At 39.0% G+C, this 18050-nt stretch overlaps 1 protein-coding gene across 1 annotated transcript in view; it reads left to right on the top strand.

Moving 5' to 3' along the window:
• The window catches only part of tada2a (transcriptional adaptor 2A), a 39489-nt gene extending 21881 nt beyond the window's left edge, over positions 1–17608 (top strand). The window contains 7 exon segments of the mRNA XM_012851653.3: positions 5991–6101; positions 7965–8036; positions 11359–11491; positions 11885–11928; positions 12840–12919; positions 17175–17216; positions 17219–17608. Coding sequence (XP_012707107.2) covers positions 5991–6101; positions 7965–8036; positions 11359–11491; positions 11885–11928; positions 12840–12919; positions 17175–17216; positions 17219–17365 — 629 coding nt within the window. The 3' untranslated portion in view covers positions 17366–17608.
• Positions 17609–18050: the final 442 nt, after the last annotated feature.

The raw sequence follows: 18050 nt of genomic DNA, 5'->3' as shown, positions 1-18050 counted from the left end.
AATCTATCCGTGACCCTTTAATCTATCTTTTAGATGTTTTACTTTTCTGCCTCACCTCACCTCAGCAAATGTCATTAACAGGCTCATGCTGGAATGGCTCACTACTCAATTAGTTGATTCAGTCATTTGAACCAGCTATCTTTTCCTTTGTGGGTGTTTTTATCCAGTTAGGAACATTTTATGTGTCTGTCCCCTCCGACGGTGGGACTTTAGGACCAGGTGGTGTTTTTACAGGGAAGAGTTTAGGTTTAGTGCAGCTGGTAACTCCCAGCTGCCTGGTTCAGGTGGTCTTTTGTTTCCTTTAGCAAATTAAAAGCTGTGCACCTTGGAAATTTTTATTTTTTTATTTTTTTTATTTATTTATTCGAACATGATACAAATATAAAAATAAAATAGTGCACAGTAACAAGAAGTGCATAAGAAAGAAGAGAAAATACAGATTTTTGTTTCAGTTAACATATCATGCTCAAAACGGGGTAGGAAGAAGTGAGAACTTATAAACTCCTACCCCTAAACACTTGAGACTTTAGAGTCCTACTGTCATTAGAAAAAAAAAAAAATCAAAATCAAAGTGGCAGTTTGAAGTAACAGTTACTAATATTTACCTATACATTTTCCCATTTTATGCTGGTTTATCTTTCTAAACCCTTACACCAAGTTATTGTCTTCAATACACACCTTATTGCTTTCTGTCCCCATGTGTATATCTATTGAAAATTACCTCTTTGTACCTTCTTTTGAATTGTGTTAAACTATTGCTTTGTTTTAAATCTTCATGTAACTTATTCCATAACTTTACACCTTTAATTGAAATACAGAAGCTTTTCCTTGTTGTTCTAAAATTGCGGATCTTGAAGATTGAGTGACCCCTTAAGTTATACCCCCCTTCTCTTTCAGAAAACGTGCTCTGTATGTGCTCAGGTAACAACTTCTTTGATACCTTGAACATAAATTGAGCCATTTTAAATTCTACAAGGTCGTCAAATTTGAGAGTTCTGGATATTATGAAGAGCGGGTTTGTATGCTCATAATAACCGACATTATGGATGATTCTAATGGCTCGTTTCTGTAGGACGGTTACCGGATGTAAAGAGCTCTTGTAATTAACTCCCCACACTTCACAGCAATATGATAAATATGGTAAAATCAGAGAGTTATATAGAGTATGAAGTGATTTAGCATTCAATACATGTCTAGCTCTGGCCAATATGGATATACTTCTACTGAGTTTACTCTGTAAATGTTGAATATGAGGTTTCCAACTGATTTTGTCATCTATTATTAAACCGAGGAACTTATTAGCAAAAACCCTTTCTAGAGTTACGTCCTCTATTTGAACTTGAATTTCAATATTTTTATAACAGTTCCCAAAGACCATGAATTTCGTCTTGTCCAAATTTAGGGATAATTTGTTATGGTCAAACCATATCTTTAACTTACTAATCTCTGAAGTGACTGTTGAGAGAAGATGCTCTAAATTATCTCCTGAGGCTAGAATATTTGTGTCATCAGCGAATAAGATAAATTTTAATGCATTGGACACTTTACTGATATCATTTATATAAAGATTAAATAAAATTGGTCCCAATACTGATCCTTGTGGTACTCCACAGACAGTCTCCTGCCAATCAGATTCCACATCTCCCAATTTCACAAATTGTTTCCGGCTCTTTAAATAACTCCTCATCCAGTCAGAAACTACTCCCCTAATTCCATAGCGTTCTAATTTTTTAAGTAGGATTTCATGATTTATTGTATCAAAAGCTTTCTTTAAATCTATAAATATCCCTACTGCCAGTTTCTTACTATCTATTGCGTTGGTTATTTCTTCTATTAAGTCAGTTACGGCCAGCGATGTTGACCGGTTTGCTCTGAATCCATATTGACTGCTGATAAGTAGCGAATGTTTTTCTATGAATTGTTCCAGTCTTTTCTTAAAGAGTTTTTCCAGGATTTTAGAAAATTGTGGGAGAAGAGAAACAGGCCTGTAGTTAGTGAAGAGGTGTTTGTTGCCAGTTTTATACATTGGTTTGACCTTCGCTATTTTCATTTTGTTGGGAAATGATCCTGTTTGAAATGATAAATTGCAAATATAAGTTAGTGGTTTAGAGATTCCTTTAATTACTATTTTAATAGTTTTCATGTCCAGATCATCACAGTCAGTGGAAGTCTTATTTGTACAGTTATTCACAATGTTTATGATTTCTTCTTCTAGTACAGGGTTGAGATATAAGGAGCTGGGATTATTCTCAATTAGATATTGCTGAGTTGCAGTTTTTGTAGTCGGTATTTTTTCTGCTAATTGAGGTCCTATATTAACAAAAAATCTATTAAATTTATTGACGACACTTTTCAAATCAGTTATATTCTGTTCATTATCTATAAAATAGTCTGGATATTTGTTATTGTTAACTTTTCTAATGACTCTATTTAAAATATTCCATGTTTCCTTAATGTTGTTTTTATTCCTATCCAGTAATTTATAATAATAGTCCTTTTTACATGTTTTTATAATATTAGTTAACTTATTTTTATATTTCTTATATTTGTTTTCTGATTCAGACGTTCTATGTTTTAGAAATTCTCTATAAAGTTTGTTTTTCTTTTTACATGCCTTTTGTATTCCTTTTGTGATCCACTGTTCATTTTTTTGATTGCTTTTCCTGTTATATTGTTTGATTGGGCAGTGCTTGTTATATAATATTTTAAATATTTTTAAAAATTCATCATATGCTGAATTCACATCATTCATTTTATATATTAATCTCCAATCATAGGCCAACAACTCGGCTTCTAGAGCTCTTAGTGTCTCTTCAGACGTAACCCGTTTGTAATGCGTCTCTATTTTTTGATTGTCTGTTTTGCACTTACAGTCGTAGACTATGAACACTGGTAAGTGATCGGTTATGTCATTCATTAATATTCCACTAGTTAAATTATTTTCCAGCACATTTGTAAAAATATTATCAATTAAGGTAGCGCAGTGCGATGTAATGCGACTGGGCCTGGTGATTTTAGGATACAATATGTTCTGATAAAACCTTCCTCTTCAAAATAATAAAATAAGAAGATAAATTTAAATCCACTGTTAACAAGCTGTTTCTGATGTCGTTTTAGTATTTACTGCACATATAATCTTTAAATTCTACTGCATTAATTATTTAAATATGTCCCCTCTCCAGATTGAGTGCTCTGACAGGAAAACCCATACATATCGTTGACAATTGCAGATCATATCCCTATACTGACGGTACTGTGCAAACAGAGCTGTGTAAAGATATCCTGAGTGTTAATAGCTTTTGTATAATCAGTCTTTGGATTAGAAGTAAAGATCCATTCGGCTGCAGGAAGCAGATTCTCTCCCCGCAGCGTCCTCAGGAGATCATATCAGCCGAGTCTCCACAGAGCGGTTGTGATAACAGGTGCTACAGTGGCGTGCAGGAAAGGGTTTTATTCTGATCTCTGTTTCCATGAGCGTACATCCCCCACCAACGTGCTAAATCTACCCGTGGGTCTGTTGAAGTCACACTTTTATTCCTTAGATTCATAAACTATTGCTGTTTTGGTTTTTTATATCTAACTGGACCCACATCAACCCTGTTTACTGCTGCTTTTCACGGCATCACAAGCTGAGGATAAAAGGTTGGAAATGTGTTGCTGTTTTCCTGCTGCCTTCCCCTGAGTTGAGCATAAATAAGTAGAAATAAAGCTGTGAATTGTGCACAATCTGACCAGGAATTACTGCAAGCTAAGTGCATTCCTCACAATCTAAATGTTATCTCTGTTTAGTTATTCTTGTGTAATTGAGCTCTTTTTGTTATAGTCTTAATAACATTAGATAGATGTTGCAAATATGGCTTAATTTTTACTTCATTAAAACTGATTATAGAAATGAGAGCATCTGTTCTGTAACCAGTGTTAGCTGGACAGCCCAAACTATTTCTGCATTGCTTTATATTCAACTGCCCAGAAACCAAATGCTTGCAGCTTATATACACTCATGATCTGCACTGACCTCATGATTATATATATACAGTCCTGTGTGTGTGTGTGTGTGTGTGTGTGTGTGTATATATATATATATATATATATATATATATATATATATATATATTTATTATTATTATTATTATTATTTATTTTTACAATTGAGTGCAAGAATTTGAATTTATTTTTGAATTTCTGCTAATCAGAATGATATATTCACGATCAACTATACACAGTTCTATTATGATTATAACAGGCCTTAAATAGCCTGCTAAACCCTTCTAAAATCTACATCTGGCAAAAGTTATTCTTACCCTTAGCAGATTTAGATGCAAAATAATCATCCTTGAACCAAGGTTGTTTCTGACAGCGAAGAAGACAGGCTGTTTTTATTCACATTTTATTTAAAAATGGCATGTCAAAATGATTTGTATCTACTTAATCTTTACAGCCATCAACACTTTCTTATAATTACTGATGTTGTTGTTTTTTAAATTTTTCCTTCCTTTCTTTCTCCATCTTTATTGATGAGCGTCTTTGAGGTTGGAAGGTCCTCTTTGCCATTGCCCTAATCTTTTCCTCCCCATACACAGTTTGTCTATCAGATTTATGCAGGGACTCTGGTCAGGCTGCTCTTAAACGGTCAGATTTCTTCCAGTCACAAGAAACATGTTGGTAAAATTAAAAGGTTACCTTAAAGCTAAATCTGCCAGAGGTGTGAATGATTTTCGGTTCAACTGTATCTGGGGGTTCAACCTTCCTTATTTTATACATGTTGTGAAGTGCACCAGCAGCACCATCAATAAGACACGCCCACAGCATGTATACAGTACAGATATAGCTGCCTTAGAGTAAGCTTCTGGAATGGTCCCCCAACCCCAGCCTTGTTGAAAATGTATGGACTAAACTGAAAAATGCAGGTATATGGCAGGAAACCAACCAATTCAGATGAACTCTACTAGCTCTGCCAAGAAGAGTGGTCTGCCATCCTGGTGGGAATATGCCAGAAGTTTAGGATTAACTTAAAAAAAAAACAGTGGAACTGCATTTTGCGAAGGGAAAGTTAGAGTAGCTATAAGTAATAATGACACCTTGTAGTTCAGATCGCCACAACAGCTTGCCAATCACAACAATCTAATATGCCGTTTTTAAACGGTGTGTTGCTGTTGTGAATTTTTACTTCCACAGGACAGGTATATGATGTTGTATTCTGTTCTATTTCTACTATGCCTCTCTTACTGGCTTCCATGTTAGCAGGACGCTGCTCTTTTGCCAAAATAAAATACCAAATGCTGCGCTCTGTTTTGGGAACCCTGGGAAATCTCAGAAGATTGGCTGAGGAACCAGGAAGTAAATACAGGGCTACACACCACACTGAAGTATTTCCGGACCGTACCTCTAGGTTTGAAAGGAGAAAAACATAACTCAGACATTGTTGATGGAGAGGACCAATTGCTTATAGGGAATGTTACTTTCATCCCGGGTGACAAATCAGAAGGATTTAGGTTGATTTTACAATAGATATCTTACTTATAGCTCCTTTAAAGTGTTAATATGTATAATTATGACCCTGTGTAATTTGGAGAACATGCCCAATAAATTTAAGCTTCTGCACTTTGGGCTCTTTGTTTCGTCAGTATGACTGGAAAAGCGTGATTTGGTCAATTTACCATCACTTAATCCTTGTTCTTTTTTTTAAACAGTAGTTAAATGTTTATTACACCCTTGAAAACAAATGGTTCAAATACATCATTTAAAGCAATTAAACAACATTCATGGCTGTGATAAATGGATGTAAACTTATGACCAGAACGGTTTGTGGTAACAGGTTTGTTCTCTGATGATTAACTTACAATCTAAATCACTTTTCAGCTAAAGCACTAGAAACCATAAGCTGCTCATGTACCTGAGGGGGCGGATGGTTTCTTTCATGTTTGTGAGTTATATTTGTCTATATCTGCTGCCCACTCACTGCTCTTCGCTCTTTCTCTCCTTTTTTTTAGTGCTGGAGCGATGCTACCCGAAGGAGGTGCAGGAGCTGTATGATGTGATGAGAAGGTTTGCCAGAGTGGTTGGACCAACCGAACACGACAAATTCATCGAATGTCATGCACGTTAGTACTTGGCTGAGTGCATCTGGCACGTTCACACGCAAACATGCGCAGAATTTATTCAGCTAGAATCCAGCCAGACTGTGTAAACCTCGCTTGCAGATTTTGCTCTGAAAGGCTGTAACTTTTTATCTTGATGGTAAAATGAAGTGACATTCCTGCTGTCTGTTTTTAGAAAGCGTGTTTGTACTTTACTAGTTAGCAGGCAGAAACTTTATTTAATCTTGTGAAGTGTTCCTGACCAATGTTTTTTCATGCTTCCTGGTGAGGTTTTTCTTTGGATTTTGTAAGATTAGAAGAAGATCCGGCTCTTAAGAAGATGCACATTTCGGTACTTGTTGCCCCAGATAATGTGCTTTAGGATCTACATCGTCCCGCCCTTATTTGTTCACGGTGAACCAGCCGGGAGGGTGTCATCTTGCCAGAACACATGCCTCTTCTCCGAAGGCATGTCTGCAGTCAGGAATCGGAGGCGTGACATGTAACACAGCAGCGTCGGTGTCTAGTGTGGCATGATCTGCCATGCCGCCTCAACCTTTTACACACAGATGTAGCTCTGCAGCGTCCTTGTCATTCTGTCAGTGCGTGCGTGTCTGTGGAAGGGTCTCTCGCTGCAGCAGGTGCTGCACGCATGATACAGTCTGAAGTTTCTGAAACGACTGGAGGGCTGCTTGCCACTTTTTTCTAAAGATCTTCCGACGTTAAAAAGATTCTGTATTTCACTCGGTATTCGGATTTCTCGCTCTCTCATTATTGAGCAACACCAGGCAAAGTGTTTTCTGCTGATCCTGGTTTTTATGTATTCACCTTCACCTGAAGTTTTATGGCGAGTATAAGGTATTTGTCAAGCCATTGTGCTGTTGGGGTTGAAGACAAGCTATGTGTCCCAAAGATTAATATGTTTTGGTTAAAAAAGCCTGAGAACAAAAGGCAAATACCTTATATAGATGCAGGGTGAACAAGAAACCAGTCCCGTTCCAACATGGGCTGAAAGCCCATTCAGAGAGGAAGAAGCCGTTATTCCAAAAACAACAGAGAAAGCAGTTTATACATGGGATAAAGAACTTCATTACTGGAGGGATGTCCTGTGGTGTTTAGAAAACAGAAACATTTGGCTATTATGGCCATTGTTACAGAAGAGAGGAAGACTTGTGAGCCTGAGAACACCATTCTACATTGAAGTATGCGCTCCATACTCAAATTAGATGGAACCATGAGGAAAACACATTATGTGGAAACATTGAAGCAACGACTCCAGACATCTGCCAGGAAGTTGAAGATCACACATAAATAAAAAAAATGGGTCTTCTAAATCATCGACAACCCTAATCATATCACCAAATTCGTCACAAAGCGGCTTAAGAACAACAAAGTCAGTATTTTGTAGCGGCCACTGCACAGCCCTGGTTTCAGCTCTGTAGATAGTTTGCCAAATTGTTGAACCACTGCATGCTTTTTAAAGACAAAGCAACTAAATGTTAAGGAAACCTGTGTACATGTCTGACTTTAAATTAAGTTAGGAAAAAAGGTCCTGCTCAATAAGGCATTGAGCAAATAATAATAATGTTGGTAATCTCAACTGTCCTAAAACAGTAAAAAATGGATTTGGTCAAAAGCGGTGATGAATAAAAATTTTGTGTCTTTTTGTACAACATGTAAAAACATCTGGTTTTAACTATACATTCAATTCAACCAACTGAAACAAATTTTTTGCTCAGTGTTGATTGCTTCTTTAAAGCCGTCAGTGGCTCTGAATGCGGAGTCATTGTGCACCATGAAGAGTTCATTTTAAAGTGTTGGGGACTGTTTCTGGAACAGTCTGTGCAGATTTGCATTAAAAGGCCTCCAAACTCTTTCTCTTCACAGTCGAGTTTGAGCTGAGGCGAGAGATCCGCAGGCTGCAGGAATACAGGAAAGCAGGAATCAAGTCCTTCTGCAGTGAGTAGAGTTCGACGTTTTCAATTTCCGTCAAGAAAACCTCCACACATAAACCAGAGAGTTTGCTTATAGTTAGTTCTCGTATTAGGGACTGTTTGGATTGTTCAATGGGATTTACTGAAGAGTGCTATTTTTGACATCGGGTTGAGCTGTGGGGAACATAAAGTAAGCAAAAACAATTCCTGAAGAAATATTGATTTTGCCTGCTTCTTGATACTGTTGCACATCGTAATACATTTTCCATGCTTTGCAGACCCCAGTAGATGTCACTTGTGGTCTTTAAAGGCTACAAGGGACATTGAAAGTATGTTTTTAGTGATTACTGTAAAAGAAAGCTTTTTTTTATTTGGAGGAGTCTTTGTGATCTTTATTTTGAAATGACAGTCTAATCCCTTTTTCATTGCTGGCTTACCTTTAATGTGACGTAGAATCTATGAAATATTGACCCTTAAACGTTGAAGAAGATCTTCAAGAATTGTTTTGAAAGGCCAACAACTTTGCTTTTTCACGATTGGGTTTAGTTCTATTAGTGATGTGGAATAAATCTGTTTGTCTGTCTCAACATGCCTACATGAAATAATTAGCTCATTAACTGGACTCTGTAGAATCTGACTGCATGTTGAGGAGGGAATTCAGGGATTTAATTGGTGTCTTGGACCGCGCCCTTGATGACTGGAGATCGTCACCGCTGATCTAACCTCTGAAATATTAAGGCTTTTATTTTGAAGTTTCTGGAAAGTTTACTTTGAAAGGACCAAATTAGTTTACTAACCTTGTTGCACGCTGGTGTAGACTCTTAATGATAATCCACGACATAGAAATTGGAGGCACTTACTTTGAAGAGTATCAAATAGCTTTATTTTGAAACTCCTATTAATATTAATCGCTTGTCGACCACTGGCATAGATAGACACAGTAGTCTTGTAGTACTCCACCATTGATGTCTTTTATTTTTAAGTAGTATCTGGTAGGTTTATTTTGAAATCATGATTTAATATCAATGCTGGCCACTAGGAATTTGATCTCTTGTTTAGTTGCAGTCCCATCTTACAGAAAGAAAGCCACCAGCTATCTGTGCCTATACAACTCCTTGGTTGTCGTGGTGATTCCCTCCATTTCAGATCAGCACAATGAAGCCCCTCAGTTTGTCTTATAGACCTGTTGCCTGTTATCGTTTGCTTTCCAAATATCCGTGCATGTGTACTCTGCACTGGTTAGCGAAAAAGAGGAGACAGCTGTAAGTCAGTGCTAAAAAAATTGTTTGATAAGTTAAATACGATAAGCTTCTGGTTCCACATTCAAACCGGAGTAGGTTCTGTAAACGTGCTCAGCAACTGTACAGAAATGTTCAGTTGGGGATGTTCATTTACGTTATCTACTCCCCACAATTCTTTACGCAGCAGCGTTTCAAAGCAATTTCTGATTGTAGCTAAGCAGCCGCATGAACCAAAGATGTGCCTTGTTAGCATGGAGGCAGAAAAGCCATTTGGTCTGCTTAGTTATTTAAATCACAATTCTTACTGTTAATGCTCTCTATGACAAACAGAGTTTTAATAGCTGCTGCAGCCCACAAATATACAAAGCTATAGCTTCAGCTAGCTAAAGCTAGGTCAGCTATTTATCTCTATAGCTACAGAGACAAACAATTACCAATCTGGTCAAAGGCAAACAAACTGTCTGAGATAATGATGTGTTTTTAAGTACAGTATCGCAGACTTTTGATCACAGCAAAATAGTTTTTATGTAGGTTAAAGCCAGGCTACACATGTCTGAGCAGAATTAACATGGGCTCATAAACCTGATGAACTGACTGCACAGATTAAGTTTGGAGGTGTATTTTCTCACCTAAAATCATCTTAAAACAACTTTTTGCGATAAATTAAAATTGATAAGTTTGTAAAATCCTCATCTCTTTACTCCACCCTTGAGGTGGACAGTTTTTCTTAGTGCACGCAACCCCGCCCCCTTAACAAGCCTCGAGAAAGCAGAGAAGTACTGGGTCGGACCAAAGTAAAGCGCGGGTAAATTAAATAAATTGGGTAAATGTGTATGGAAACGCTACCTGTGATTTGCAAAGCCCCAGGCCTCTGGGGCTTTTGAGTGGCAATTGAAAATGGGCTAGTGTTGCCGCTTGCTTCCTCTCTGCGTGCCACCATTGTTCTCTGAATCTAAACAGTCGCTTCTTTAAAACGTTACATCTACGAAAATCTCGCCCGGCGATCCTGATTGGTTCGTCCATTTTATGTGGTATTGAAATCACTCCCAATGGCAGCGAGTCCAGATGGATGTGTTGACGCCGAGTGGAGCTATATCCATCTGGCGAGAGTCAGGTTAAAACTTTCCACCTACTGTTATTTTCTTTCTTTTTAATTAACATTTGATTTATAAGTCTTAGTATGTAAACATGCTAACAATGGTTTGGGGTTTCGCCTTTTTTCTTGTTCTGAGAATTTTTTTTCTGTTCCATGTCCTGCTCTAACACAGCATTACAACTATTTGAGCAGCTAGAGGGAGATCGCTGCAATGGTTCTATAGAGGCGAGCAGAATCATACCAGAAGTATAAGTCGTATAAGTCCAGACAGACGAATGCTATTTAACAGCTGCTTCGTCTTTGAAGAAAGTTTTGAACTGAGTGGGCAACAACTCCTTTTTCCAGCTTAAGGTGGTTTCCATTGTTTGTATAATTGTAAGATGATTCAAAACTGTTTTTCAAATTCAAATTTTATGAGACGACTCAGCCCCAAACATTCATCTATGGACATATTCCTGTTGACGACTCTTTGCTCTTGAGGGAAAGACGTACTCCCCGCGGCAGTGATTGACACATTTTCAGATATCAGAGGTTTATGTGTGTAGCTTGAAATTTATCACCATTTACACTGAGAATTTTCTGATTCTCATTTTCCAAGAATCCCCCTATACTTGAACAACAAACTTTAACTCTCTAAAACAGTAAACTTTCCAAAATCTTTGCCTGACTTGAATGATAAAACTGCAACAGTCATGAAAAAAGCCATCTTAACTTAACAACTTAACTGTGTGCAAATCAAAGGTCAGACTATATCTCTAGAAAGAAGTAGGACATTAGAGACCTTAAATTTAGGTGAAACTTTCTTGATCTCTTATTGATTACATTGATAACATTTAGGTAATATTAAGGGTGACTAGTTTATTTGTGAGTTATGCCGTCACAACACAATGCATTAAACTCCTTTCCATTCGTAACTATAGCAGGCACCAAAAATAAACAATTATTGTCTGCTACAGCTCTGGATTTAAACCCTTTCTCATAGATTCTGTGTCTCTTTGTCGCCGCACCAGGTGCGAAGGTGTACGAGAGGGTGAAGAGGATACGCGAGGATGAGCGGAGGAAGAGGACCATGCTGAATGACGTCCTGCAGTACATTCAGGACGGCAGAGCATGTCAGCAGTGGCTCAGCAAGCAGGCGGCGATGTGAGGGTCCCGTCACTCTGCGCGTTGATCGGCGTGTAAATAGGCGGGCCGGTGGAGTCGCGCTCCCCGGATATGCTGACCCGTGTCACGCTGAGATGAATCAGGCAGACGTTTTGCAATGCCGCGCATCCCGTTTCCACCTCAGTCTGTGCTGCTTTCTTAACATGCGCTGCTCTGGTTTTGTTTTTATCTTCGTCATTTCTCGCTGGCTGCCGTCCAACTTCCGCCTATAAATAAAACCTCTCAAAGAGAATGATTCATCGGGGGTTTTTTGGATGACATTCTGCAACGAGAGTAGTGAACAAAGCCCAGAGATGCTGTAAATAAGTGGGATGTGCGTCTGCATAAACACGGCAGCAGAGATAATAATTTCTTTCTGCCTCTTTGTTACAGAGATGCTGGCGTCACTCCAGCTGTCACAACAATCACGGTGTCAGGTACAAAGTTTCTCTCCAAGTCCCCCTCTGCGCTCCATCCTGTGTGTCACGTTAGCATGGCCCCAGGGTCCATCACTACAATGCATCTTCCTGTCTTTAACAACTCAAAAATACATGCCTGTGTGCATATTTATGCTGCTCCTTCGTGCTTTTTAAAATAGCATCGTTTCCCCTGAAACCCCAGAGCTCAAATTGGACAATCCTACACCTCTGCATGTGCAGAAGTTTGCAAAACTCTCAGGTTTCAGACATTAAGCTTGATTTAAATGAGACAGAAATTCTTAGTAGTTTTTTTTTTAAATATCTATGAATCCTTCTACTAGACTAGGCTATACAAAGATGTGGTATCTTTATTATACTGAGCCCTCCAGATCTATTCGCACTCTCTGTTAGGATAATTAATGTTTTATAGTTGTAGCGTAATCTGAAACCGCACATTTTAGAAGAACTCAAAATGTTTAATGCCAGTACATCAATTCACTGGGGCAAATCACAAGTTAAGAAGTAATTGTTTTAACTAAATCAGTGGACCTCTACTAATGGTCTTAGTTTTCTCATATATAATTAAACAACGTTTGAGGACACAGAAAAGAGGATCTTTGACCTTTTCTCTCCACAAAGCCTCTAAATCATCCAGATTCTTCTCTTTCGCTCGCCACAGGTTTTCTCTAGGATTGAGGTCTAAAGGCCGAGGCGGCCATTGAAGATTATTGATATTTTCTTTGTGTTATAAACCATTCATGTTAACCACACTATAAATAAAGCACTGACCAGCAAAGCACAGTAAAACCATTTCACGCTTTGTAATGTTTTGTTCCCATGACAGCTAACGGTCTGTTGCCTGATGCTTTAAGTGCTGCTGTGGTGTTAATTGTCGGTTTCAATGTTTTTTTGTAACATCTGCTGCACAGCAACAGGCAGACGGAGCGCGCCTCCTCTCAACCTGACCGGACTTCCAGGGACGGAGAAGCTCAACGAGCGTGAGAAGGAGGTACGGGCGAGACGGCTCACACGCAGACCTTTTAGGGTGCCTTCTGGGTCGTAGCTTTTTAAAACCCACCCACCAGGCTTTGGGTGCATTTAAATGCTGTTGTAAACTACATTTACAGTGTGTGTTTGTCTCTCTGTGGCACACAAACTGACATTTTAGGATTTCTGGAGGAGACACTTTGGAGGAAAAGCTGCTGAGTCAGTCCCAGTTTAAATATCTGGCAAACTGAATGAGCAGAAAGCAAACTGCTCGCTCTTTGCTAATAATAGAAGCCTAAAGTTTACCACTCAGTTCACAGTAAAGCTTTTCTCTTTTCCTTTGCAGACACGTCTCTGTCAAAGGGAAACTTTGACCAAAAATTATGTCATATAATGACAGATTTTAAGTTCATTTGAATGTAATTCAGTTTTATTTATGTAGCACTGATTCACTAGCCTCGCGAGACCATCCTGATCTCGTGAGCTTTCAAGGTTTCACTCGCAGATCAGTCTGGCTACTCTCCGTTAAAGAAAATTTGGAGCCGTTCACCAAACGAACGTCCAATCAGCGTTGGCTTTGAGGCGGGTTGAGGTGTGACGCAACGAGAAGCGCGACAGTTCAGTCTAAAGAACATGGCGGCTTCAGCCGATGAAACTAGCGTTAGCACGGCTATCGAGCAATTTTTATCGGAATTACAGAGTATTTATTTGCTGAAAGAAGAGCAAAACACTGCTCTGGAGGCTTTTCTCAGAGGAAAAGATGTTTTTGCTCTTCTCCCGACTGGTTTCGGCAAGAGCTTGTGGTTGTGTTTTCGTCGCCGCTGTTAGTACGTCATATGCTTCGTTGATCTGATTGGTTCATTTGGCCCGTCTATCACCAACATAGGCCAATCAGCTAACCAGTATTTTCGCCCCTTCCCAAAATTACTTCAACGGAAGGTTTCCAGATGGATACAAATCCATCTGGCGGAGTCAGGTTACTGATTCACAGCAAATGTCTCAACTGGATCTGTTGATTATAAAACCAACAGATCCAGTTTAAGTGCAGAAGTAAATATGAATACATCTAAAAAAAATATTAGATTTTTTATTTTTTAAATATAGTTTTATTTTTTCTGCTCGTTCCAGAAAGTAAATCTCATATATGTGCGGTAGAATAATTAAAGGAACGCTATTATAAAATGGAGTCAGTTAGACTTGTGTAATATTGATCTGGTCAGTTCAATAGTAGAGGAGGTTGTTAATCGGTGTTTTGGTGTTAATAAAATTAACAACAGGTGCCCTAAATGCTATGCAGCAATGAGGCGACCCCAAACACAGGAAGGCTGTTGCGGATTGAGGCCAAAGACATTTTCCCCTCCTCCTTTTTTATGACTGCTTTTCATTAGTTTTGCGTCCGATCAGGGTCAGCGCCACTACTTGTAGCATGAGGCGATGGCTGGACACTAAAGGGGAAGCGCAGGCGGTCCAACCACCAGGATGGCACATCAGCACTGGAGCCCTGCTCTTTTCTCAGATCAGAGCAGGTTTGGTGGTGGGTCAGTGTTGTTGTGGGGAAGGCAAATCCATGGAGGGGCACACAGACCTGTAGAGGATGACAATGGTACCCTGGCTACCATCAGGTATCTGGAGGAAAGCCTCAGTCTCATTGTTAGACCCCCTCACTGCTGCTGTGGGTCCTGGTTTGTTCCTGGTGCATGATAATGCCGGGCCTTATGCGGCAAGACTGTCCAGGCAGTTCCTGGCGGATAAAAGGAATTGATACCACTGACTGGCTTCAGTGCTCCCTGACCTAAATCCAGCAGAACGTCTCTGGGACATCATGTTTAAGTCCATTCGATGCCACCAGGTTGCACCTCAGACTGTCTGAGAGCTCAGTGATAGCCTGGTCAGGATCTGGGAGGAGAAAATACCAGGAAATCCTTTGTCATCTCACAAGGATCATGCCCCAGTGTTGTCAGGCAGGCATACAAGCACAAGAGGGAGCATACGAACTACTGAGAATCATTGAGAGTTGCGCCGATGTCATTTCAGCGAATTAGATGAGCCGGCTGCCTCAGTTTTTTAGTTTCACTTTCTGGGTGGCTTCAGATTAGCCCTCTGTGGGTTGATCAGTTTCATCAATTGACATGGCATCATTTTGTCCCTAACACATTACCCATTCCAGTACCACTAACAAGCAGGATTTTTTTTTTTTTTTTTAGCTCTGATGGGTTTTCCAATCGTTCCTTTAATTATTTTCTTTCTTTGAGCAGTGTATTATGTAGTTTTATTACACATACTGACATATTTCAAGCCTTTATTTTTTGTCATTTTGATGATCATGACTTCCAGATAATTAAAGCCCAAAATTCAATGTCTCAGAATATTACAAAATGGCGTAGAATCACTAAAAAATAATAATATCTGAAACAGAAATGTCAGAGTTCTGAAAAGTATTTTAATTTCTATGAACTCTGATTCACATAAGGCGATCAGCCTGAGGTTCTTCTGGAAGCCCAGGTGGCTTTTATACCTGTCGGGTCTGGTGTCTTTCATCTTCCTCCTGACAATACTGCCCAGAGCAGCAATCACCAACCTTTTTATAAATGAGAGCTGCTTCAATGGTTCTGTTTCATACGAAGGGCTACCTGTACTGACCTTTAAACCAGAACCAGAGCTCACCTTAACTTCATGTGATATAAACATGTTTTTAATGCATTTAACTCAATCTAAATACAAGTAGGATTTAAAAGGAAGAGCAACTGAATAAAATAGCATTTTTTAATGCCGCTCAATGGAGGGCTGTGCTATTTTTATATATTTTTTTTGAACCAGCTTTTGGTAGTTTTAATTGTTTTTGTACCAACTAATCAAAAAACTCTCCATCTGGGAATTTCTCCGAGCAGCACACCGGTTAACTTGCACTCACTTGTTTTTTTTTTTTTTTTGGTTGTTTTTTTTTTTCTAAGTTCCTGTAAATATTAACAAGTAGCTTCATTATTCAGTTACTCGAGATCCCGAGGCTGTCGCTGTGCTACTTGTGTTGCTCAGGAACATTCGCTACTAGAACTCACAAGTTGTTTGTTCCCATGGCCACCGTGAACCCGAGCGTTAATTTCAGTAACTAAACTCATCTGTAGCTCAGTGTCTCTCTTAGAGGTATGTTAAGAAAGTTTGGTGCTGTCAGAGCAGCAGCCTTAATGCCCACACGTCTTCCTTGTTGTTGCCTAATTGTTGTAGCTCACAGTTTGCGGCTGTAGTCGTACATCAGCGATTCCCAAAGTCCAGTGGGTGGGTAGGCGTACAGATTATGAGTTTCCGTCAAAAAGAAAAGAGGAAGCCTTCTGAACATGATTGTTGGTGAGGGAGTGAAATATACAACAGCAGCACCACACTACTGCACTACATGTAATACTAATGAAAGTAGTTTTTTTTCCCATGATGTCTGGTTTTTAAGTTTTTACTTTACAAAAGGATTAACTGTCATATGAAACATGTTTGTGATTAGATACTTTTTTAGGGTAAAGTTTGCATTCATATAAAACCGAATTTGGGGGAAAATTTTATTTCTCCAGGCTCCATGTTCAGGCAGCACAGTGCAGAAAAACAGTGGGGTCTTTGTACTCGTACAGTTTTTATTCTGTGTATTAAAACTGTGTCTTTTAGTCATTTTCATTACAGCTTTTGCGGCATTTTAAATTTAGTTAATTTTCTTAAAAAATTTCTTTTCTTTTTTTTTAGAAAATTGAACCTCGTAGAGGTTTTAATTTTAACCACGAAGTTCAATTAGGGTAGCAGAGCATTACTGCTGCTTAGTTAAACTGGTAGGCCTGGTTTTCATCAGCAAAACAATGAAAAGTGTTAAACATCCTAGAGATTGACCCTAGCAGCAGGGTTCACAAAACAAACATTTGATCCTATCTAGAAATTAGATTTGGATCTTTGACCGTGAAGTGTTGAGACCCCCTGCCCTACAGGATTAGTTTATTACCGTTTATCACGTAGTCAGATATTAATTTTAAGCATCATGTCATGAGAAGGATGTTTGCTCCTGTGTTTTACTAATAATTTACTGAAGCTAGATTCTCTTTTTTAATCATTACCCACTGAAAATTGAATAGTATCTACACTATTCAACTTCATAAGCATCTGAACGTATAAAACAAAAACTTCCGGTCATCTGACGGTTAGTTTTCTGCATCAAAACTTAATTAGAGATCGCCTTAATCCAAACTTCAGTGAACCAACGTTTTTAATAAAGGTGTCGTTTCTGATCTTCTTGTGTGACCGTGTAGTTGTGTCAGGTGGTGCGACTCGTCCCGGGGGCCTACCTGGAGTAACAAGATTAGGGTTGACTTGAACACTAGTGAAGCGGCAGGGCGGCCTGCGGCTGGCGCAAGCCCGAGCTCTGATCAAGATCGACGTCAACAAGACGCGGAAGATCTACGACTTCCTTATCAAGGAGGGATACATCACGAAGGCGTAGGAGCTCAAAGGAGGCCGGACTGTGGTCAGAGGTTCATTTTACCCGAGTCCTGCTCACACTGACAGTATTTTTAAAAGTTGGTTGTTTCCCCCCCCCCCAAGTATTACTATGTTGTGGTTGTCAGTTTTTATATGTAATGAAATGACGTGTTTGTGTTATTCTCTGACTGATGGTCTCCTGTTGAAATCAGTTATTTATTTCTGCTTTCAAAAAAAGTTAATAAATATGATTTGCTGCACCATATCTGGGTTGCTTTTCTTCTACGGTTGTTTCTGCCTAATTGTCCATCCATCCGTCCGTTGCCTTCCTCGTGTCCCCAGGACACGTCCTCCAGCTCATCCTGGGGGGAACCCCAGGGCCTGATGGGACTACATGTTTGATAGTTAGCTACTGCAGGGAATGCTTCTTTCTCAGTGTTTGAGCCAAATGAATGAGAGATTACAGCCTAAACATGACACATCTAGCAATATCTTGAGGTCATTTATAGGGCCAAATGACAGATTGTGAAAAAATAAAACGGTTACACTTTATTTGAAGGGGTGTGCATAAGACTGACATTACACTGTCATAAACATGACTTAACACCTGTTGTGAACATAAATGACTCTTTATGAATGTTTAGGACTGTTGTCATTAATTGTCATTCGGTAAATTATGACACTATGAAAGCAAAGTTGACATTGTT

The sequence above is a fragment of the Fundulus heteroclitus genome, chromosome 18 (assembly GCF_011125445.2).
Source record: "Fundulus heteroclitus isolate FHET01 chromosome 18, MU-UCD_Fhet_4.1, whole genome shotgun sequence".
Classification (NCBI taxonomy): Eukaryota; Metazoa; Chordata; class Actinopteri; order Cyprinodontiformes; family Fundulidae; genus Fundulus; species Fundulus heteroclitus.
The sequence above is the reverse complement of the archived record's forward strand: the minus strand, read 5'-3'. Positions and strand labels throughout refer to the sequence as shown.